Here is a 23,760-nt window from a genome sequence, read left to right on the forward strand (position 1 = left end):
ACTAAGCACCAGCCACAATTTGTGGGCAAATACAAGAGTTGTCAATGCATATAAGAAAGTTGGAAATGAACCAGCTCGGACTATAAAAAAAAAAAAAAAATACACACAATCACTTGCCTCAAAAAATAAAATTAGTAAATATAATTAAACCTCTCTTTTTAAAAATAAAGGCAAGCTGAAAATAACAACTACTATCTTATAAGACCAGCGAGATGAACAATCAATGTCGAAGGTCCATCTTAAGATACATAGAGTATACAATAGAACGACAGTCAATTGGAAAGAGTAAATAATGAATTCTTTATGAGTTTTCAACTTAATAACCCACATACTTGTGAGTATGTTGAAAGACTAAAAGATGTACACAAAACGCCATTTATCTCAGAATAATCGCAAATGATACAGGATGACAGCATCTCGCGTTGATATACTCGGTCAGTTACAACATTATAGAAGAGTGTGAGAAACATTTCTAAAGATCATACTTAGGGATGAAAATTGTCTTCAAGGTAAATATCAGAAGATGATCCTCAATACTGTGAGATGTATAAGCTTAATCAGCATAACCGTGTTTAGATAAAGCAAGAGCAGTTATAGCAATTATTTGTTTTATTTTATGTGTTGCAAATATAAAATGTGAGAATTATTCACGTTTGATGAACAGTTACGAGGATAAGATCCTAAGAGAATAACTGTTACCCCAAAACACTTATAAATAGAGGAGGATCTCCCAAAATGGGAGACGACCAAATTGAGAATTATAGATAACAATTAAAATATTGTATCATGTATTCTATAAAACAACTCATCAAATCCTAATAATAAGATGAACTCGTGAATATGAAGAATTATCTTCAAAACTACGTAAAAAAAACCTTCTTGTTTTCATATATATATATATATATGTATATTATTGCTATTACTGTTTATTATTATTATTATTCTTATGTTTATTTACTAAAGTAAGGCTCATTTATTGGTTAACAAAAATCGGCGTTAACAGTTTAGTGCTTTCATTGAGAGTCTCGTAAAAAACTCAGAAAACGCACCTCCCTTGAGTAATATTCAAACTTTCCCTTTTTTTCTCCAACCATGTCTGAGGATTCCCCTCAAATGATGACACTCAGCCGAGAAAACAACTCAATGTCCTAAGAAAGAACACCAGAAATTCCCAGAGAACAAATACGACTGAGATCCCGCGCTCGGGAAGGGGAAATAATGAAGGAGGTTTTGAACAAACGAGAGATGAAATCCTTGAAAGACATAGTCAGGATGCGTACGATCCTACAAGATATATATGTGCTATTGGTGGAGTTAGAAAACAGTCAACTACGCTAGAGATTGTGACAGTCAGTAGTCCCGTGATTCGTAAGGGGAAATACCGGGTAAGTTGTACAATCTCACACCGCCTGGGGAAGGTCAAGTGGGATGATTCTAAGACTGTGTAGGTATGGGACTACACAGTTGAATAGAGCTTAAATGGATTGATTGGTACTACCTATATCAACAAGGTGCATCTTGTTTTTCGGTAGCCCATCACGAAAGAACTCCACAGTTAAGCGTGCTTGGCCTGGAGTAATTTAAGGATGGGTGACCTCCTGGGAAGTTTTCCCAGGAAGCGTGCGAGTGAGGACAAAGCATGCTGGAAACACTCGTGTTGGTCTGTAGGGTCAGTCATCAGTCCATGAAGCAGCCATAGTGACGTACTCGTGTATAAGAGCCATTCAGTCCGTGGGTGTAAGGGCCCAATGGAGGCTTGAAGCGGGGACGTTACAGAGATTGATAGAATCAATCAGAGAAATATTAAGTTGGAATGTGGACTAGGGTTGGAAGAGCAGCACACAGTGATGCACCCCCTAACCAATCCACTAAGCGACCACGAGGAAGACTTAGAGGATCGAGAAACAAGAGGAATGAGGAAGCTTCTAGAGATAATAACCACAAATCCTCAGGATGATCAACCAGAGAATATGAGGAATATCCTAGTGGACACAAGAGGTCCCCAAAATCCAAGAAACACTAACAATAGGGAAACTCAACCAAATGATCTAGGAACTTCACGTGGTAACATTAATCATGGGAATGTACAACCTGACAATCTAGAGGTATCCCTTATGAATGGAGATACCAGACAAACACGACATGGCAACTGAGGATTCACCCAACATAATGCGAGGAATCCAAGGGGACATCCCAGGTCAGGGCATCCACCGAGACACTGGCAAAGGCCAAAACAAAACAAATAAGATAGCATGTATACCTACTTTGAGTAGGGACCATGTATCAAATCTCTTTCAAAGACGAAGGCCTACACGAGAAGATCCTCAAGAAACGGAATCAAGTATTGTCCCAAGTGGGTCAAGGACACGTGGTCAAAGTAGATACACTAGGTCGCATGCACGAGAAAGGCAAACACGAAGAGAGGAAAGTATTTGTTGCCATTATCATGATGAACAAGAGAACATGAGTAATTCGTAAAGTTTTCAATCTAAAAGTCTCCCAACAACAAGATTAGTTAGTAATTATGATTGAAAGGATGGAAGGCGACGTGATCTTGATCTTCATGAACACTTAAATCGTACACAACCCGACTTATGTGAGCATCTGAACCACAATGTTCTAGATCTATGGGATCGATTGAATTAGAACACAGCAAATCAACAACAACAAGTCGAGAAACTGGTCATGAATTGAAGGAAAGAAGGGCAACCCACCAGCTAATGGTAACCATAGCAGAAAAAAATGCGGTATGCAAGATGAAAGACTTGGATCCTAGGATTCAAGATGAACACAATCAACTCAAGTCAATTGAAGAGTTATAAGAAGTGAATTTAGACCCAAACGATCCAACCAAGTATGTTAACATTGGAAAGGATTTAGGGAAGAACTTAAATAATAATTAATCGTATTCTTGAAGGCAAACTAGGACCAATTTTCTTGGAGCCATTCAGATTTGGTTAGGATCATTATCGACCCAAATGTGATTCGTCACCATCTCAACATAGATATCTCATACCCACGAAAGCACCAAAAAGTACGTCCTTTAGATCCCAAGCGACAGAATGCTTTGAAGGGAGAGATTGACAAGTTGTTAACCAATAACTTCATTACAGAAGCATTTTATTCCACATGGATCCTGAATCCTGTTCTTGTTCCAAAGCTAAATGAAACATGGAGAACCTGCATAGACTTCTCTGACCTGAATAAAGCGTGTTCAAAAGATTGCTTTCAATTACCAAAGATTGATCAGTTAGTCGACGTGATAGCAAAATATGAGCTGGTGACCTCTATGGAAGTATATTCCAGTTATAACCAAATAAAAATGCATGTTCTAGATTAAGAACACAAGTTTTGTTATCAATATGGGGTTATAACATTACAAGGTTATGCCTTTGAGACTCAAAAATGCTAGAGCAACGTACCAACACCTCGTGAATTGTATGTTCAAAAACCAAATAGGTCGGAATATGAAAGTATATGTGAATAATATGTTAGTAAAATTAATCAAGAGCGAGAACCATGCAGAGACCTCACAGAATGCTTCTTAATATTGAAAAAATTCTGAAGTTAAACACCAAGAAATGCTCATTTAGGATTTCCTCAGGGAACTTTCTTAGTTTTATAGTTAACGCAAAAGGAATTGAAGCTACCTCTGAGAAGATAAAAGCACTGTTGGAAAGGTGAATGCTGGGATTGACGAGGTTGCTCGAAAGGTGGGGCTTGGTGCAACAATCCATGACCGCCATGGTCTTCGTTTAGCTTTTGCAGCGTCTCTAGTTCAAGGAATCTTATCTCCTTTGTTGGCAGAAGTTTTGGCTATCCCTCATGGTCTTCAACTGTGCTTTAGATTGGATTTCATGGAGACAGAAGTGGAAAGTGACTCCCAATGAATCATTCTTACATTGAATAAAAAGATGTGTTGCTTGATGAGTTTGGAACCATTTTACAAGATATTTACTCCATTAAAGATAGTGTTAGAGTGCTTAATTCCAACTTGCTTATAACTTAGCTAAACTTGTTCAAGTTTAATGGTCGAGTTTACCAAATTGTATTTGAATTTTTCATTGCTTTTCAATGAGAATCTCTTTTTTTTTTTGTAAATCCTTGGTGAAAATTATGAGTGCCACGTGTCCATCGAGTAGTTAAGATTAGAGGGACTCACATCGTGAATATTAATAGCATTTATTTAACTTTACTTCTAAGAAGCACCACCAACCACAACCAATACAAAGTTATTATTATTATTTATTATTAATAGCACTCAAATTAAGAGAGAAGAAGAAAAAGAAAGATAAAAACTCAGCAAGCGGTCCAACAGTGCACCTGGTTTGTTATTATTAGTACTTATAATTATTATTATTATTATTATTATTTTGTGTTTGTTCTTAAAAAAATAAAATAAAATAAAATTAATAATCATGTCTCCATTCCAAGATCTCAGCTTTGCTTTCCCAATTTCTTTACATAATTAGGGCTATATTGGGATCTCTGTCTCTTGGAAAATTCTTCCATTTCTGACGTGACGCCTTTCGATTTACTCCTGAATTCATGCTTTTTCTTACTCCAATTCTGCTTTGAACTCTCCCATGGAGTCCATCTTCACCTACAATGGCGCCCCAGATTCTCTCCTCGCCATTTACTTCGCTTTCGGCTTCGTCCTCGCCAGGTTCTTTCTTGATAGATTCATATTCCGTGTAAGATTCTTCCTGCTCTCTCTCTCTCTCTCTCCTGTACTTTGTTTTATCCGTCTGTTCTTGACAATTACGAATTTTGATAATTTGTATTGTTTGTAATTGATAAGTTTTGGGAAAGCTTTGTTTTTCACGATTTGTTTGTTTATTGTTCTTGACGATTACCTATATATCAATAGGTATGTAGAACTAGTGAAAGAATGACATGACTTTAATATGATTTTGAGTTTATTTAAATGTAGAACTCTTCATTGTTGTTATGCATAACCAACTCATGATTTTAATATCATAATATGGAAAAGATAACATTCTTGATAAGAAATGCCTGTTAAATTTCGGCCATTATCCGGAAGAGAAAAGGAAAATTATGTTTTTTATTTTTATTTTTATGATAAGGTTGAACTGGGTATTTGTCATTTCTGGTAATCATCTAAGGGCTTGTAGTTATTATTAACTTAGCAAGATTAAATTTGAATGTATTTATGGACTTGATTAACAATGTGCCGTTCAAGCTTGTGGGGTTGGTTATTGGTAAATGTGAAAGTAATGATGTGGTATTTTCACTGTTTTTCTTAAACAATGGAAATGCTGTTATCTGAAAAAGATGACATGTTGAAATCTTTCTTGTAAAACTGTTATATTGGAAAGCTAGAGAAAGGAAGTCACAGGGGAGGGCTCTTCCCCTGCATTGGAAAAGTTTGTGGAAGGGGTTTACTTTGCTACATATTGCTATTTAATTTATGAATCCTTTGCTCTTTTCCATTTCAGAGGTTGGCCTTCCGGTTGTTGAGCAATGGATCTATTTCCTCAAAGATTAATGAGGGTATGCAAGCAAAGATTGCAAAATGCTCGGAGTCTATGTGGAAGTTAACATACTATGCCACTGTCGAAGCATGCATTCTCAAAATTTCCTATAATGAACCATGGTTTCGAGATACAAATGAGTTCTTTAAAGGCTGGCCAGATCAGGAGTTAAAGTAAGTAATTTGTGTTCTGGGACTTACTGTTATTATGTTGGGTGTATTCGTGCATGAACTCTAATTTTAATATTAGCATGCTAAACACTTGCTTAAATATTTTTACCTTGCTTTAGTTTTTCATTCAACTAAGTGATGACATAGGACAAGAGCTCATCTTGTCTGCTATTACATATAAGAAAATGGGTCAAATTCATGCTCCTGCTTATGTAGATGGATCCTACACTTTGAAATTAAGTTTGTTTAGTTTAATTACAGGAGTAATATGCCATACTGAATTATTTATTATAAAATGTATTTTTTGGTCATTTAGCTGGCGATATGGCCTATGACTCAGTTTTGATTATTTTAACTTTTAGTGTAATTTCTCTTAACGTTTAAGTCTGCTAATTTTCTTGTTTCAATTTTGAGATTATTTACACTTTTAGCTTGTTTTCTTTCTTCCAATATTCTATTATAAATCTATAGTACTTGAATAGGATCCAAGTGTGACCATATGCTTTCTTTATAGATGTGTGATATTTACAGAAAATCAATGATATATGTATTACTTGGTCCTTTTAGTCTAGATTATGCATAAGTACCCTTTCCTTTGCCTTTTGACCTGGAATGCATTTTTGTTTCATCGTATTAACATCAAGTTGTCTTGAAAATGGCATATCAAGAATTTTTCTTTTTGGTGCTGAGTCTATTTGATTAGAGAATTCTCACATTCTTAAAGGGTTTAATTTGGCACTTATAGCAATAAAAAACTCTAACGTTGACCCCTTTTCCTTTCCTTTTTAGGCTTCCATTGAAGCTATTCTATATGTGTCAATGTGGATTCTACATGTACAGCATAGCTGCCCTTCTTGCGTGGGAGACTCGAAGGAAGGATTTTTCAGTAATGATGTCTCATCATGTAATAACCGTTATCCTGATCGGGTTCTCATACTTTACAAGGTACTAAAAGATCATTTATTATGCTAGTTCCACTAGTTGAAAGATATGGCATAGCATATTCAATTCTAATTTTGATATTTATTTGTCTTCCATTTTTTTACTGCATTTGCTTCTACCTTTTTCCTGAACTTTTATGTTGCACAAATCTAACATGTACTTCCAAAGTTAAAAAATGAACTAGGGACATGTTTTGAGATGCATACTTGCTTATTATTTATTCATTCCTAAAAGAACTTGCAAATTACATTGAACATTAGCGGAAAAGCTTTACACTGTCTTATCTTGCCCTTATTAGTTCTGATATTCATTACTTAGCATACTCTGATTTTATCTTTTTTTCTTAAATTAAAAATGACGTGGTTATTGAAGTAGAGAATGAAATTTTACTTTGGGTCCTTTCTCTATAAATATTAAATGCTTTCAGTTCTCTTAGAAACTATTAACGGCTGGCAATACTTTGAATATACTAAGCAAAAAAGCTGGTGTTTGTATATGTTATCTTAACATACATCATTTTTACGAGTTAGCAACTATTAACAGTTTCGAGCTCCGTTGATACAAAGCAAAAGCCAGTATTCATGTTCTATCTTCAGCCCTGCTTGGCTATTTGCTTATTGTAGCACCTGAGCTGATTTTTGCAATGATGTGTGACTATATTAGTTTTATGGATATATGGGAGGGAGGTATAAAACTTATTAACTATCATTGAACATTTATTGGGATATATGCGTTAATATGCTGTTATAGGGATTGAGATATATGTTTTTGGTGGCAAGATGTGCAAAATTCTGTCATTTTTGAAACCTTGCACTGGCTGTTTCTATACTAGTTGCTATATTTTGTATGAAATCAATTGTTAGTTTCAATTATTTTAATGGAGTTGTAGATTGACTATTACTGAGATTGGGTAAAATAAAACCAATGATTGAGAATATATATACATGTAAAGCTGGTCATTCAGTTCTACAATTAATATTATATTGCTGAAGTGCGTGTAGATTGTAATTTATATTTAACTGATTTAAGCTTCCCAAGATTAAACTACAATCACAATACTAAGCCTGTTTATTCAGAAAAGAGGTAATGAATTATCCAATCACAGGTTTTTTCGGATAGGATCAATTATCCTAGCTCTGCATGATGCAAGTGACGTGTTTATGGAAGCCGCAAAGGTTTTCAAGTATTCAGAAAAGGAGCTGGGAGCAAGTGTGTTCTTCGGATGTTTTGCTGTTTCGTGGCTCATACTGCGGCTTATATATTTCCCCTTTTGGATCATAAGATCGTCAAGGTTGGCCTTGTAATGAAAAAAGCGCATTATTTATGTAAATTTCCCTTGGCTGATCTTTCTCATGCTTGATTTTGTTCCAGCTACGACCTCTGCAAGTACTTGAGACTGTCAGAGGCGTTTCACCGATTCATGTACTACGTTTTCAATACTATGTTACTTATGCTACTTGTCTTCCACATATACTGGTGGGTCCTCATATGTGCGATGATCCAAAGACAGCTGAAAAATAGAGGAAAAGTTGGAGAAGATATTAGATCTGGTAAGAAATGTAACTGATGGATCATCATGTTGTTGTTTTTTTTAACTCTTTAACTGAAGAATTTTCGCTTTTGTTTTATATCTACAGATTCAGAAGACGATGATTAAATGAAAGATTTTGTACCGGTGGTTTGGGTTTCGGGTTTCGGCCTGCCCTTGGCAACTGTTTTTTGATGAAAGATGTTGTACTAAAGAAAGTGGTTGTTTCCTGTAGGGAAGGAAGGGCTTTCATTCACTTTTGTTCTTTTTTTTTTCCAAATGATTCTTGAGCTAGTTAGTGCTGAGATGACCAGAGATAAAAACTTTTCAGTGTATAAATAATAGGCAATTCTTGTATAATTTGTTTGGCTAGATATTATTTTTGTTCAAGAATTACTGGTCAAATTCAAATATAATGGAATTAATTCTTTATATGAATGTAAACATATTTAGATTTACATAATCAGATTAGATGATATTTTTTTGAGTTTGATGGATTTTCTTGTATTATTTTTATTTATTTATACAATTTTTTTTTGAATAAAAATCATAAGATCCATTAATTAATAAATTCGTTTAAAACAATAGAATACGTTTCGGAGGAATAGTTTTCCAATTGAAACACACGACCTGTAGAGAAATAAGTCTCTTGCTAAGCGATGAGTCAACTTATTTGCATATCATTTTACGAAACACAAATTGTGAAGGCATAAAATACCGCTCTGAATCGCTTGGACACACACCAAACTATCTGTTTTCAACATGACTATATCCCACGAATGAGTTGCAATTCAACTCAATGCTTCTTTAATGCATATTATCTCAGCAATTTCGGGTTGAACACATCCAATCTTTCCCTTCTCGAATGTTTCTACCATAGCACCATGATGATTCTGAGCTACATAACTCATGCCAAAAGACAAGACTCGAACCAGAAAAAACTAAAAGGAAAAGACTAAATAACCATGTCAAAAGACAAGACTAAATAACCATGTCAAAAGACAAGACTAATAGAAAAACTAAATTAGCTTCAACATATAAACACGATCACAACATTAAAATTAATTAAGGAATGAACTCCTTATAATTCGAACCCCATAAAAATATTAATTAGAATTAAACTAATAATAGTAAATTAATAAATGAAAACAAAATCTGAAACGGAGGATGTCGTTGAGCCGAACCGAACCACTCTCAGACGACTGCTCTTGAACCCCTCACAGAAAAAGACGTTGATGTGGGAATGAGAAAAACATTTTATTTATTTATACAATTAATTTCAATTAATGATGGAAACTAAAGACGATATATACCTCAAATTGTGGTGCTAAATAAATGTTCACACTTGAAAGCTGTCTGATAGAAATGGATAATCATAAAAATCCAATTTTTCTATTCGCAAGATTTGTTATATTAGAATAAAAATGAAATAAAAAACTATTAGAATATTTCATAAAAATTAAAGATTAAAATTTAAGGTGTCATTCGATTAATTGTCATTATGAACTGCTTATGGGTACACTCTTGTACACATGACATATTTATATTAGTACACTTAATATTATTATTTAAAATTAAATAAAATTATAAAAATAAAATATTTAAAATAACATAAAAAAATATAATAAATTTTAAAATAATTTATATTTTTTAAATAATAATATTAAGTGTACTGATATAAATTTGACACACGCACTAAAGTGTACACATAATTAGTCTATATTGGCAATAAATTGTGAAAAATGGATGACACCTTAAATTTGTAAGCATTTAAGTAGTTTGGAGGGTCTTACCGTCAAAATTTGAGGTTAGAGAGTTAAGTGTAAGTAAAGCGATAGTTGAGAGGGTTTAGCTGCAAAAAATTCTAAAAATTATGTTATGTTCTTATAAAAAATTTAAATAAATAAATTAGTAGCGAAAGTATATAAATTCTCAATTTGCTGTAGTTTAACTACTGTATTTTAAAATAGTTGAATATGTAAAATTGTTATTTGGCAATTAAATCTTTATATAAAAATAATTTAAATGGAATTTAAAAAAGAATAATAATAATTCAAACTAAAAAAATAATAAAAGCTAGTACTATGAGTCTATGACTATTTATGAACCTAGGGCTACAACTTTCATTCATTTCCCAAGTCATTAATCATCGTGGATCAACGGCCCAAGAAACAATTGAAATGGAAAGTACAAAGCATACTGAAGTGTTCATACATAAATGACATTAATGTACCACTTTGGATTAGGACTAGGTCATAAAATTGGAGTGGACTTCATTAATCTCTAATTAGGCCAAGTTGAATAAAGAGTAAGTCCAATAAATTGTCCAAGTAACTGATTTGCTTAAAGTTATTACTTATTAGTGGAATTTTTATGAGAAAAATTAATAGAGTTTATTTTCTATGGCATAAAAAGTTTTAAGTTTGTATAAGTACTCAAAGTTTGTATACAAAGTTTTTATCAAATGCATATAAATTTATACTATGAAAAAAAATTTAAAAATAAATAGAAAATAAAAATTTTATATATATTTGTGATTATAATGAATTAGATTAAAATATTATCATTATTATAATAGAATCTTAACAACTTACAACACTTTAAAATTTATAATTTACGAAACACTCAACTCATATTTTTCTACAGTTCTGCTACAACTTCTTTTTCTCACAAGTAGCTACAACTGTTTTTTCACACAGTACTGCTGTGCCAAACTAGTCATAAGTCTGTTGTTACCTCCCTCTGAATACAATAAAACATATTTACTAACGCGACTGCAGTGTAATTTATTAGATGATATCAATATTGATAATCTCGTCTATTAATTCCATTAATATTTCAATAAAATTAGTCATATGCTTACGGGCCATTCTTTTATTTCTTAACCCATCGGCCTATCCATGAACTTAGTAACATTCTACAAAAATAAAAACAAGCACAATTTACACTTATTGTGGTATTATTGAATTTTGTTTGATTAATATGGCATTTTGTGTTTGTAGTTATCATATGGAATTTCTTTTTTTATTTTTACATTTTTCAAATATCATCTTGAAATATCCATCTAATAGTTTAAGGTGCTAAGTAGAGCCATAAATTACAACTAATGAATTATATGCCTCATGTATTTATTGTCTATATTAACTTATCATCATTAAAATTAATATTTTTCTTGGTTAAATAGATTCTATGTTTGTGAGTTTATTCTTTGATAAAAATAATTAATTATTAAATTTGTAGTTATAATTAATTATAATAGAGAGATTGTGATAATTGACTACTTTACTATTATCTACTTAATTAATAGTTTGATTAAAAATTTCGTTAATTCCATTTTGAACAATAATGTGAAAAAATAATGAGAAGAAAATAATAATATATAAAAAAAAAATATTGGCTGAAATCTAAAATTATTTTTGAAATAAAAAATATTATTTTGATATTTTTTCGCTTTTTTTTAAATTTTTTTTTAATCATGATATTTCAAAAAGTTGTTTTTAAAAATTATGGCAAAACACCCACTATTTTTTTCACAAAGTACTTTTCTATTTTAAAAAAGTAAAAATAATTTTTAAGTTAAAAAATTAAACACTCAAGTTTTCTTTCAAGAAAAAAAATAACCACACACAATTATTATTTTTCTTGACATAAAATACAATAAAAATATAGTTGATAGCTAGAATATGATTTTCCTATCAGTAGGTATAATTTTTTTTTTCATATATATATTTATATGGATTTAAATATAACAAAAGCTCAGTAACTATTAAGTGTAAAATAAATCAATAGATAATATTCACACATGGCCAATGTGAAACAAATTGATTTAATACCAAATTAAACATTACTTAATTCATGCTGTTGTAATAGTTTAATATCCTACAAGCACATTTTTAATGTGAGTGACATCTATAATCACTGTATTATAATATCTTAACTATATATACTCTAAATAATAAGATGATAATTAATTATTGCATTTATAAGAGACAAAAATAATCACATCATCATTCTATAAACTTGTTTTAATTATTATATAATTCCAAACTTAAAAAAGATACACAGTATATTAACACTTGATTTAATTATGAGTGGGGTTTTCGAATTTTACAGCCTTTTTCAGCAAAAAGGTGGTTCTTAATTAATCTTAACACAATAATGTTAGACTTTTATTTGGGCTTACATTAAATTTTATTGGTTTTATTAAAACTTGGGTTGATTGGATAGTTCTTTGCTGTGTTAGCCCATGTTGTTGGTGATCAATTGTTAATGGGCTTAGCATCTGTGTGTAAAGTCTAGGTGAAGCAGAAGTGTGGGCTTTTCTAGTTGGCTGAAGCCTTTGATGAGCAGGTCCAGCTCAACTAGGGTTTTGTAGCTAAGTCCCCTATTGTCTCATCACAATTGTATACCTCTTGATAATCAGATAAATAAACTGCTTATTGCTATGGATCAATCAGGTACACATACCTAATTATTATATCTTATTATTGTGTTCTATGTTATATACAAATAGATCTTGGGTTTATTATTAATTTTTCTAACAAATAATACATATTATATAAGTTCGTACACTGTACACACGAAAGAAAATATTTCAAACTGAAAATCAAATTTTTAATGTCATAATCAAATCGTGCTGTATCTTCTCCATGACCATGATAATATCAAATCAAATTCAAAATTTTTGTAATTAATGATAGAAATTATTTAGTACAGTAATGGAGATGGGGAGAGATTATCACTTGTCTATTCAGATAAGTGTTGATACTGAAATTTATCATATGAGGTGATCAAAATATTAAGTTATATTAACCTTTATATGTGAATGAAAAAAATAATATAATTAAATTATATATAATACTTGATTCTATTTTTTTTTTTTTTTTTGAAATGGTAATTGATTCTATTTGATTAAATAAAAAACAATATACTTTTCAAAATTTCAATTGATTTTTATTGATTAACACTATTTTTTTATTATTATATTTTTTCACACATTCTTCTTCTACTACCACTACAAAAAATCTTACTTTTAGTCATAATAAAACTTGTGACTAAAAGTAAAAAAATTGTAATTAATTATAAACTATTTAAAAAAATTTCAAAAATTTACAGTGATAATATTGCAACATTAATGAATACCGCTATGAAAAAAATTTGAAAAAATCTAACATAAGATTTCAGACGTAGAAATTGACTAAGATGTTGTAATAGGACGTGAATAATGCTTATCATTTGAGTATTTTAAAAAATAAGAGTGCTAAAAAAATATAGAAGAGATATAAAATAAAATATTATATTTTTAAATATTGTGAAAGCTTTTAATACCTTTAAAAAAATACAACTATTGTAGATGCTATAAAACATCAAAGAATCTTCAGTGCCCTATAAACATATTATTTATGATGAGCTAAACCTTTTAGCTATAATAATTCATCTATTACGTAAATATGTTTTTTTTTTAAAATAATTTTGTGAAAATAATGCCAAACACTTCTATTTGTGTTTAAATAACAAATTTTAGTTTTTTAATTTTGGTACCACATTTTTTTAGTTTTTCAATTTAATTTGGTACCATGTTTAATTTTTTAAAAATATAGTACTCTTTTTTTTTCTTTTGCTAATTAAGGTGAACAATAATGGTATATCCTTTGTCATATGTAAAAGAAACATAAGGTTTTCCCCTCTCTCCACCCTTAGTTTCTTCTAGGGTTTTAGATGTTCCTATGGGCGCTGCCGATCGAATTTGGGTTAGTGGCGCCCAGGATCCTTTCAGTAGGTTGTCTCCGAGCAAAAGGCAAAGGTCCCCTCTAGTGGTTGTTTTCAGTGATGGTTGGTTCGAGTGGGTGTTGGGCCTCGTTCTTTAGGGCTGGCGAGTGGGCACCGACCATGGTGGTTGGGCATCTCTGCTGAGATGTGTCATGCCTTTGGTTAGGGGTTGCGGTTAGAGTCGTCCTCTTGGATAGCGAGATAGTGACGATGGTGGGCTTCTTGTGGCTCTCATTCTCTTGTTTTAAGGGATGAAATTTTCAAAGGCTATTTTCAAATGTGGGGTTGTGGAATGGTGTCATTATTCCTTTTTTTAAGATCTTAGGCTATGTTTGGTAGGAAGGAGAGAGAGTAGGATGGATGGAGAGTGTAGAAATGATGGGGAGTAGGAGTGATGGAGAGGATATTTGTTCTCATTTGTGTTGTTTGGTGTTAGGAGTATATAAGAAATGATGGAAAGTAAAATAAATATTAAAATTACTATTTTATCATTAATACAATTATATATTATTTTTTCAAGAGTAAGAAAGATATTTTGTATATTTTTTTTTTTTTGTCTTTCTTTGAATTCCTCCATGGTAAGAGGGATTAAAAATAATGTGTTTGGAGGGGAGACCCTCTCCTTCCATCTCTCCTCTCCCTTCTGACAAACAAAAGGATTTTCCAATCCCTCCATCCTTCTCCCTCCCTCTCCTTCTCTCCCCTCTACCAAACATAGTGTTAGTGTGTGCCTTTAGGTTACTATTCAAGCATCATGACTCCAGTACACAATGGCTAGTGGTGAGCTTTCATAATTTTGTAAATGTAAAGGGAGAGACTTAGAGTTTTACCCAAAGGGATGTGCTTCCTTTCAGAACTACAATAGAGGACGAGTGTGGGTTTTTCTTGTTGGAAGATATTAGTGCTCCTTTGATTGGTCTGCTTGTTTCAGGCTTTCGTGGTTCCTCTTGTGTGTTAGGCGAAGACCTTTTTGAACTTGTTCTATCATTTTCTTTGTTTGTTTAGTTTGTTTAATTTTTTTTGGTGTTGTGCACCATATATTCTTAGCGGTGTTGGTCCCTTTAGATGCTCTTGCGTGAGCCATGAGTTCATTGCTCCTTTCATTATCAGTGTGGCTGGCTGACAGTTGAGTTATTTCTTGTAAAATTTGTACAATATTTTTTCTGCCAAACTTATAGAGCTCCAACGTTTTTTTATTAACCTTGAATAAAATTTTCCTTTCAAAAAAACAAAAAAAAAAGATGAATAATTATAAATGGTATTGTGTTAGGGGGACAGGAGGACAAAGGTGGAATATATTTGGTCGGGGACACGCTAAACACCTTATCTCACACAATTTTCATTTTCAGATACTAACTATTTAATTAATAATTAATGTCAATGTCTTACTTAGACATGCAAATTAATTTTATATAATTATCATTAAGATTATTAACTATATCTTAAATTTAATTAACATTATTAAGTGCGTTCCAGTGGACCACACTCGGTTTGGCTTTGAATATTTTTTATTACACGCAGAAAAATGTGAGTAGATTTTGGTGGGCTTAATAATCACTACTCTTAATTATGCCTTCCATCATTTTACACTACTTTTACTTTATTCCATTTTATATATTCTCTACTTTGCTGCAGCTGCTCTAAATAGTCTTAAATCTTAATTTTTTATATGAACATATATTGTGGTTATTGAAAATATTTTTACGAAATTTTAAATAATTTAATATGTTAAAAATATTTATGTGCCTATAAAATAAATTATATTGTAACACTACTTTTTCATATTATATAAATTATTTTAACTTATTAAAAAATATCTTAACTAACTATAATATATATCATATAAAAAAAATTGAGACTATAAATATTTAAGTATAAAAAAAGCACGAAGGTGCATCGATATATATTAATTGTGAAATATTGTATTGTATTGTATTAGTATTATTTAATACAATACTATGTTTGGTATTAAATTGTACTAATAAATTGTGCAAAATTATAAATTTCTTACAATAAACTCGATCCCGATTTCGACCACGGTCTGGACTGCGACCCAAACTCTGGACCCAGAACATGCCCCGGACCCAAACCGAGACTTGGACCCTAAATCTCGAATTTGAACCCAGACCCAAACACGGATCCTAGACTCGAACCGCAACACAAATCCCAAACCCTAACCAAAATTCAGAAACCGGACACAAACCCAGGGGTCTGGTCTGAGTCCGGGATCGGGTCTGGATTTAAGGTTCTAGGTCCAGATTCGGGTCTATGGTTTGAGGTCTGGGTTCAATTCAGGTCCGGTCTAGAGTTGAGGTTCAGGACCGAGCTATCCGGGTCATTCATCTAGTAATACTACAATTATCTCCACAAAAATTAGAATTAATCAAGTAAGTAAAGTAAGTCATGTGTTTCCAGCTCAATTTGAACATTAATGAATTTGATCATAATATAGATATAAAATAGGGCTACAAATTTATAAGGAATAAATTGGAATGAAAATTCAAGTTTACATTTTATTTATTTACGGCCGCTTAATTACTTTATTAATTTCAGAAAAGTGCATGTAATTGACATTCTATGAAATTCATTAATTATAGTATATATATTTAGTTGACATTTTACAAAGTGAAAAACTAATGCTTTTGACTTTTTATTCAAAGGAATTAATGCCAATTAAATAGGACTGCTTCTAAGTTCTACCGTCCTATGTGGTACGGTATCAATTAGTTTCCCTTCCTAAAAACAATGGCATAAATTCGATGCCATTAATATTACCACTAGAATTTAGGTTATGTAAATATACTTTAATTAGATGTCTAGTTTAAAACAAGTATTTATAAATTTGGACTTAAAACATGTCAAATATTGATTAAAACATAATAAACAAAAAAGTCTAAATTTCACCTCCTTATTTGTTTATAAAATGAAGACTACATGCACTATAATTATTTCAGACATCTAGTAAAATTTAAAAAAATTCAACACGCTGAAAATAAGGTTCAAACTGTTTGTTACATGCGTGACTCTTTTATTTAGAAAAGTGTATTGTAAAAGTATTTTTTAATTTATTGTGTGCAAATTTAAATGTGAGAATATCATAAATTATTATTATTTTCAATTATAATTTAAGTAAAAAATTATTATATTTTTGTCATAATAAAAATATTATAAATTTAAACACATTAAAATTAAAATTAGACAAACTAGACATTACATTTTTATTAATCAAGAGTACATGTACTTTATATTACACAATAAAATATTATAAAATTAAACCACAATTAATAATACATAATAATTACATTACAAACTTAAATATACATTTAAAATTAAAAATAAACATGTCAAATACATTAAATAGAAAAACAATAACATAGATATGAACATTTAAAGATAATATAAAGATATAATAATTGTGGTAATTTTAGTTAATTAATATAATATTGTTTTTTTTATTTTATTAATACAATAATAAATAATATTTTTTTTAGTGTTATAGTTGAAGTGAAAATATTTTTTGATATTAAATTTAAAGGGAATTAATTCATATACTATTTTTTTTAACTTTTTTTTTCTTTCAAATTTACAGTTTTGGTTTCTAAGGTAGTTACAGCGCTAGTTGTAATTGGGGTTTTTATACGATTTTTTGTTGCAATTTAAGTTACAGCGCTAGTTGTAATAAGAATTTTTATGTAGAATTTCATAAAAATACAAAAAAAAAACTGTTTTGAAGTGTAAAAATTAAAAAGTCCCTAAATTTAATGTGGTCCTTAAATCATGCTCTTTTGACTCCATTGTATATAACATAATATAATAAAATATACTTTCGTGGGGGTTGTTTGGTGGCTTCTATAAAATGGAGAATCCATAACACTAGTTAGTTCTAATTTCTAAAGAATATGTATATTTACATATATAATAGAATGTTGTGGAAAAAGAAAAAGAAGCACATGAGACAAATATTGGGGCCGTGTTGGTGACCAGTTTTTTGGGCTCCCTAGGCCACCGTCCGCTGCAATTTTACAACAATATATAAGATAAGTCAAACTCACATTAACTTCCTTACAATACACAAGAGAATTGTTCAAATATGTCATACATAAATAAAGTGATATATTTTACATTTATTTGTAGAGCAATGAATAATTTTTTTTTTTTACGTATAGATAAATGGGATAAGTTGAAAAATACCTCTTTTATTAATCAGTTAATCAAATTTATCTCTAATTTTATATTTATTTGAAACATACCCCTTTTTATATGTATTGTACCCAAAATACCCTAACATAAGAGAGTCACATGGAGAGTATCTTGAAGTGACAGGGGTAAAATTGATACAATGTTTTAAAAAAGAGGTAAAAATGATAGACTTTAAAAAAGAGAGTAAAAATAAAAGAGGACAATATAAAAAGGATATAGAATGTAATTTCCTCTAGATAAATAGTATTCATTTTCTAATGGAAGTATTTGTGAGATGGAAAATTTAAGTGGCAAAATATAAAAATATTATATCATTAGAAATAAATGAATACTATTCTTAAAATTTGTATTTATGTTATACAATGACATTGATATTATATTTTTTTAATAATTTAATAAAGAAAAAAAATTATATGTATAATAATGTGTGAGATCATAATTGTAGTATTTTTAAAAACTGTCATATTATTAGAGTGTTTTTAAAAGTAAGGGTACTAAAAATAATGTGAAAGAAAAATAAAATAAAATATTATATCTTTAGATGTGAAGATATTTCACACCTTAAAAGAATATTATTATTGGAGATGCTCTTAATTAAGTGACACTTAAAGGTAGAATAGGTGGTGTGCCGCTATTGGTATATTTTAATATAACACTACAAAAAAATTTATTTTTAGTCACAATAAAATTTGTGACTAAAAGTAAAAAAATTATGACTAATTATAAAATATAATTTCTATAAAGTCTATGGCTAAAAGTATTAGTCACAAAAATTACAATTTTTTGTGACTAAATGTATTTTTAGTCACAATACTTTTTGTGACTAAAATTAAATTAGTGACAAATTAATTGTATCTAAATATTATGTTTTAGTCACAAAAAGATTTTTGTTGCAACTAAAAGTCACATTTAATTACAAAAAATTTATATTGTGATTAAAAAATTGTTACTAAAGATATTTTTTTATAGTGTCGAGTTCTATACATTTTAATTTAATAAATAATATAATAAATTGCTAACTAATTATAAAGCGTTATGTAGTGTTGGATATTTTAATGTGCTAAATAATAAGGCTAATTAGTAATTTTTCCCCTGAACTTTTACATGTACTAAATCGTGCCCCCTGAACTTTTTTTGTCGTTAAAAATTCCCCTCGAACTATTGAGATTGTTAAATTTAAGGACTTTTGTCTAATTTTAGTAAAAAATTCTAACATGGATGAAAGTTCAAGGAGAGTGATTTAGTACATATCAAAGTTTGAGGGGCATGATTTGGTAGATATCAAAGTCTGGAGAGCATGCTTTAGTACATAATCAATTATTGAAACAGTAAAATTGAATAAAATTAGACAAAGTCCTTAAATTTAACAATCTCAATAGTTTGAGGGGAATTTTTAACGGCCAAAAAAATTCAGGGAGCACAATTTACAACATGTCAAAGTTCAGGGAAAAAAATTACTAATTAGCCAAATAATAATACCCACTATTCATTTCTCTATATAAACTTATTTTATCAATATATTAATTATTTATTTTATATGTATAAATTAATATTATATATTTAAATATTAATTTTAAAATATAATATTGGTATGATTTAATAAAAAAGTAAAGAAATTAAAATTTGATATAATATAAAAATTTGATGTAAAATAAAAAAAAAATTAATTACTTTTGGTAGTATATTGTAATGTATAGAGATCGAAAAGGTTGACATAATTTATTTTGATTTTTTGCAGGAAAAAAATTGACATTATTACTGAGTCAAACAAATATATATATATTTGATATGAAGAGTCAAACAATATTTTATTTCAAGAGTTTTCACACTGATATGATTTTGATTAAGTAGGGTCATCATTCCATATTCATATAGTAAAGTCTTATTTACATATAATAGATTTTGATTGTTTCCTATGTTTGCGTACACACCAAAATCCACATGAAAAAGGCTGACGGCTTATAATAATGATAAATATATGCTATTTTATTATTCTTAATAAAGAAGAAAAAGCCTTTATTTTACTTATATATAACTTCTTTTTGGCTCAACAAATTAATTAAGAGACAAAGATTAATTAATAAATAATCGTAGCTATGAACGCATGACCCCAATTTTGAATTTTCTTAGTTTGACTACATATATCTAAAGAAGAAAGAAAAAACTAAAAAATAAAATAATAAAATTCATAATTAATTATAATGATGGTGCATTTTCTTAGACAGTGATTCTTTAAAATAGTATTTTTATGTTTTCTTACAATGAAATAGTTATATTTTAATTTTTATATATATATATAGTATATAGTTATTTAAGATATTTTATAAATTTTAAAGAATATTTAAAATAATTTATTATATATACAAAATAAAATACAAACAATATATATTTCACAAGGTATATAAAAATAAAAGAATACAAATACAATAAATTACTTTTTTTAATTTTATTTTTGCTGTTGTAAATTATTCTAATTTTTTAAAAAAATTAGAAGATATTTATTCTAAATGTTTACAGTTACACCAACTTATTAGGAAATTAGAATAATAAATGAGAAAACATGAAAGAGTGCAATAAGTGCAATATGATAAGTGACTATTTCTTTTTATAATACTTGAAAATAGATGCCATGCTAATAAATTATGCATTTAAACATAATATTTCCAATAACATAACATGCATAAATGATTGGGGTGAGATTGACAAAAAAAAAATTATTATCTAAATATCTTCTACGCTTTGATCTAATTTGGAAAGACAAGTTAGCTTCTTTTAAAAGGATAGTTACATTAACTCAGCTCAACTTTCATGAATGCCAATGGAGTAATGCTCAAACAAGGTTTCATATTCCTCCTCCCTTAAGGGATCAAGCTTCGATTGGAGGTGTCGAGCATTGGAGTGCACTTATTTCTCCCAAAATCAAAGTTAACATTGATGGAGCTATCTTTGAAAATGAAGGAAAATATGGCCTTCGCTTTGTGGCAAGAACAGCAGCTGGTGCGGCATTGGAAGCAGTCCAAATGAGCTGTCCTGGAAGATTTTAGCCTACGATAGTGGAAGTTATTGACCTCAAAGAAGCTTTGAGTTGGATTAAATGTTATGCTTGGTCAAATGTTATTGTCGAAGTCGATTGCCTTTTGCTTGTTAATGATCTCAATTGTTTTAAACATATAGCCTCTCGTTATGGCTATATTCTTGCGAATTGCAAGGCGTTACTTGATGAACTTATGTCAATTTCTTTATGTTTTGTTAAACGTTTAACAAATCATGTAGCTCACGCTTTAGAGTGTGCTTTGGGTTTTCATGCTGATTGTATTTACAGTTGGGACATTCCTCTTGCTGTGGCATGTTTAGTTTTGGATGATTTAAATTAATAAAGAGCAATTTATTTCAAAAAAAAAAATTATGTTGTCGAAGAAATTTAAAAAATACTAAATTTACTTGAATATTTAAAGAAAATTGGAACACTCAATTGCAGATATGCGAGTATTCACATAGAGTGGCGAATACTCGAATTATAGTATATCAAATAGACAAAACGAAAGCAAGAATATAAAGAGAAAATAAGAGGATTATAGTGGTTCAATCAGAACTTGGTCTACTTTTGCAATAATTTCGACTTAATTTATTTAATTTAGATCACTTATTTATATAAAAAATAAGTACCTTTTAGACTTACACATCTGATTAGTTTAGAATCGTTTTTACAATAAATAACAGTATTTACTCAAAGTAAATGTTTAAGGAATAAATGAAGAACATTTTCATTCGTTCTTGAATTAAGTGCAACAACGTATGCGACTTGATAAGCCGCGAGTTGCCCGCTTACTCGCAAGAGATGACCTTTAGGCCTATTATCTAAATTTCTGCGTTCATCTTTGATCGCATAGTTAGACATTCTATGTGTCGACAACGTGAAACATGTGAGTTCCCAACAAGTTGTCGAACACATTAGTCAATCGGACTAAATATATGTGAAGAAACGATCTTTACTAGTCGCAGGAGAGACTTGCTTGGTCAACACATATAATCAGTACATGCACGACCAGTATTAACTTCTTTCAGTCCTGCTTATTCTTTTGATTATACGAGGCGTAGTATGAGACTAGACCCTGTCTCAGTTGTTTCTTCTCACAAGTTCACGTCAAACGAGATTAGCTTTACTAGAACTTTTTTATTGACACGCTATCATTTTCCATCGAAAATCAAGTTCACGTATCAATCATCAATCATCAGCTCTAAAAAGCATGAATAAAAATGGATCACTCAATTAATGCATTACATTGCACATATTGTCAAAAAGTTAGGGAAAGGAAATTTTAACTTGAATTCCCTTTTTGTCAAATGTAATTCTATTAAAATAAGCTTATAAATGAAAACTTCTCTTTTATTTGGATGTCTACTCTTATGGGTACCTACCATGGGTATCGTTATAATGTTGTTGAGGCTTTGGGTATTTACTTCTGGAACTTACTTACGTGTCATCTTGGCTTAAAAAAAGTTGTTAGATTCTAAATTTCTTTATGTTATCAATGCCATTATTTGTTCAGTCTTACTTAACTTAAGTATATTATGAAAGGTATTCTTGCTTATTATAATTATTTTATTAATATTTTTTAAAATATATTGTCTTTAAATTATTAATAGTGTGTTTCCAAAAAAAAAAGTGTTAATAGTGTGACCCACACTTTAACAAAATTAATGATAGATTTTTATAATTAATGTTAGTTTCTTCTACTAAAAAAAATATGCTTATAAATAATTTTATTGACATAATATTTTTTAAATGAATTTTATTGACAAATAATTTTTTCCCTTTTCAATAAAATCAAATGGCTAATTAGGATTTTTACCCCTAAACTTTAACATGTACCAAATTATGTCTCTTAAATTTTTCTGGTCGTTAAAAATTCTCACTGAACTATTGAGATTGTTAAATTTAAGGACTTTTGTCTAATTTCATTAAATTTTACTATTTCAGTGATTATTTATATACTAAACTATGCTCCCCAAACTTTGATATCTACCAAATGATACCCCTCGAACTTTGACATGTACTAAATCATGCCGCCTGAACTTTCATTTATGTTAGATTTTTTTTTACTAAAATTAAATTAATGTCCTTAAATTCAACAATCTTAATAGTTCATGAAGCATTTTTCACTACCTTAAAATCCTAATTAGCCAAATCAAATATTTTTTTTCCAAAATATCCTTATTTTGCTACTAGGGCACTGTTAAGTCTGAACGTCTCAGTAAGATTTTGATGATTTCATTTTTGTTTTCACTAGTTCTAATTATGACGTAATATAAACAAAAATAATAACGACATAAGAATAATAAGAAGAGGACATAGTCCAGCTTTAACATAAAATGACGAACCGCATGAAGTCACCTCGAACAGTGACGTGTCACCCGTTACAAGTTACAACTGTCAACTGCAATTCTTCTCAACCGTCAAAATCTTTCTCTCACACACACACCGCGCGAAACTTCAGCTCTTTCTTTTCTCCCTTTTTCGCTTCGTCTCTTGACTTTTTGGGCCCCACCTGATATTTTTAATAACAACTAAGATAATCCCACGTGACTTACCACACCCCGTGTTCGAACGGTGTTACAGCTGTCCGCGTAATACTATATAAATCCCTCTTCACCC

The 23,760-nt window shown here is 30.0% G+C and overlaps 2 protein-coding genes across 3 annotated transcripts; both read left to right on the forward strand.

Annotated features, from left to right (window-relative positions):
* The first annotated feature begins 1,913 nt into the window (after positions 1-1,913).
* LOC133032090 (uncharacterized) lies at positions 1,914-3,890 on the forward strand. Its single transcript, XM_061105921.1, has 3 exons — positions 1,914-2,105; positions 2,927-3,295; positions 3,681-3,890. The coding sequence occupies exons 1-3, from the start codon at positions 1,914-1,916 to the stop codon at positions 3,888-3,890; spliced, it is 771 nt and encodes a 256-aa protein (XP_060961904.1).
* A 281-nt stretch (positions 3,891-4,171) lies between these two features.
* LOC115702927 (ceramide synthase LOH2) lies at positions 4,172-8,622 on the forward strand. 2 transcript variants are annotated; one of them, XM_030630399.2, is made up of 7 exons: positions 4,172-4,326; positions 4,473-4,694; positions 5,460-5,668; positions 6,455-6,610; positions 7,713-7,898; positions 7,979-8,157; positions 8,245-8,622. In XM_030630399.2, the coding sequence occupies exons 2-7, from the start codon at positions 4,587-4,589 to the stop codon at positions 8,262-8,264; spliced, it is 858 nt and encodes a 285-aa protein (XP_030486259.2). In that variant the 5' UTR covers positions 4,172-4,326; positions 4,473-4,586; the 3' UTR covers positions 8,265-8,622. The 2 variants fall into 2 exon arrangements, with proteins under 2 accessions (XP_030486259.2, XP_030486260.2); XM_030630400.2 differs by having other exon boundaries at positions 4,276-4,694.
* The last annotated feature ends 15,138 nt before the right edge of the window (positions 8,623-23,760 follow it).

Source organism: Cannabis sativa, chromosome X (assembly GCF_029168945.1).
Source record: "Cannabis sativa cultivar Pink pepper isolate KNU-18-1 chromosome X, ASM2916894v1, whole genome shotgun sequence".
Classification (NCBI taxonomy): Eukaryota; Viridiplantae; Streptophyta; class Magnoliopsida; order Rosales; family Cannabaceae; genus Cannabis; species Cannabis sativa.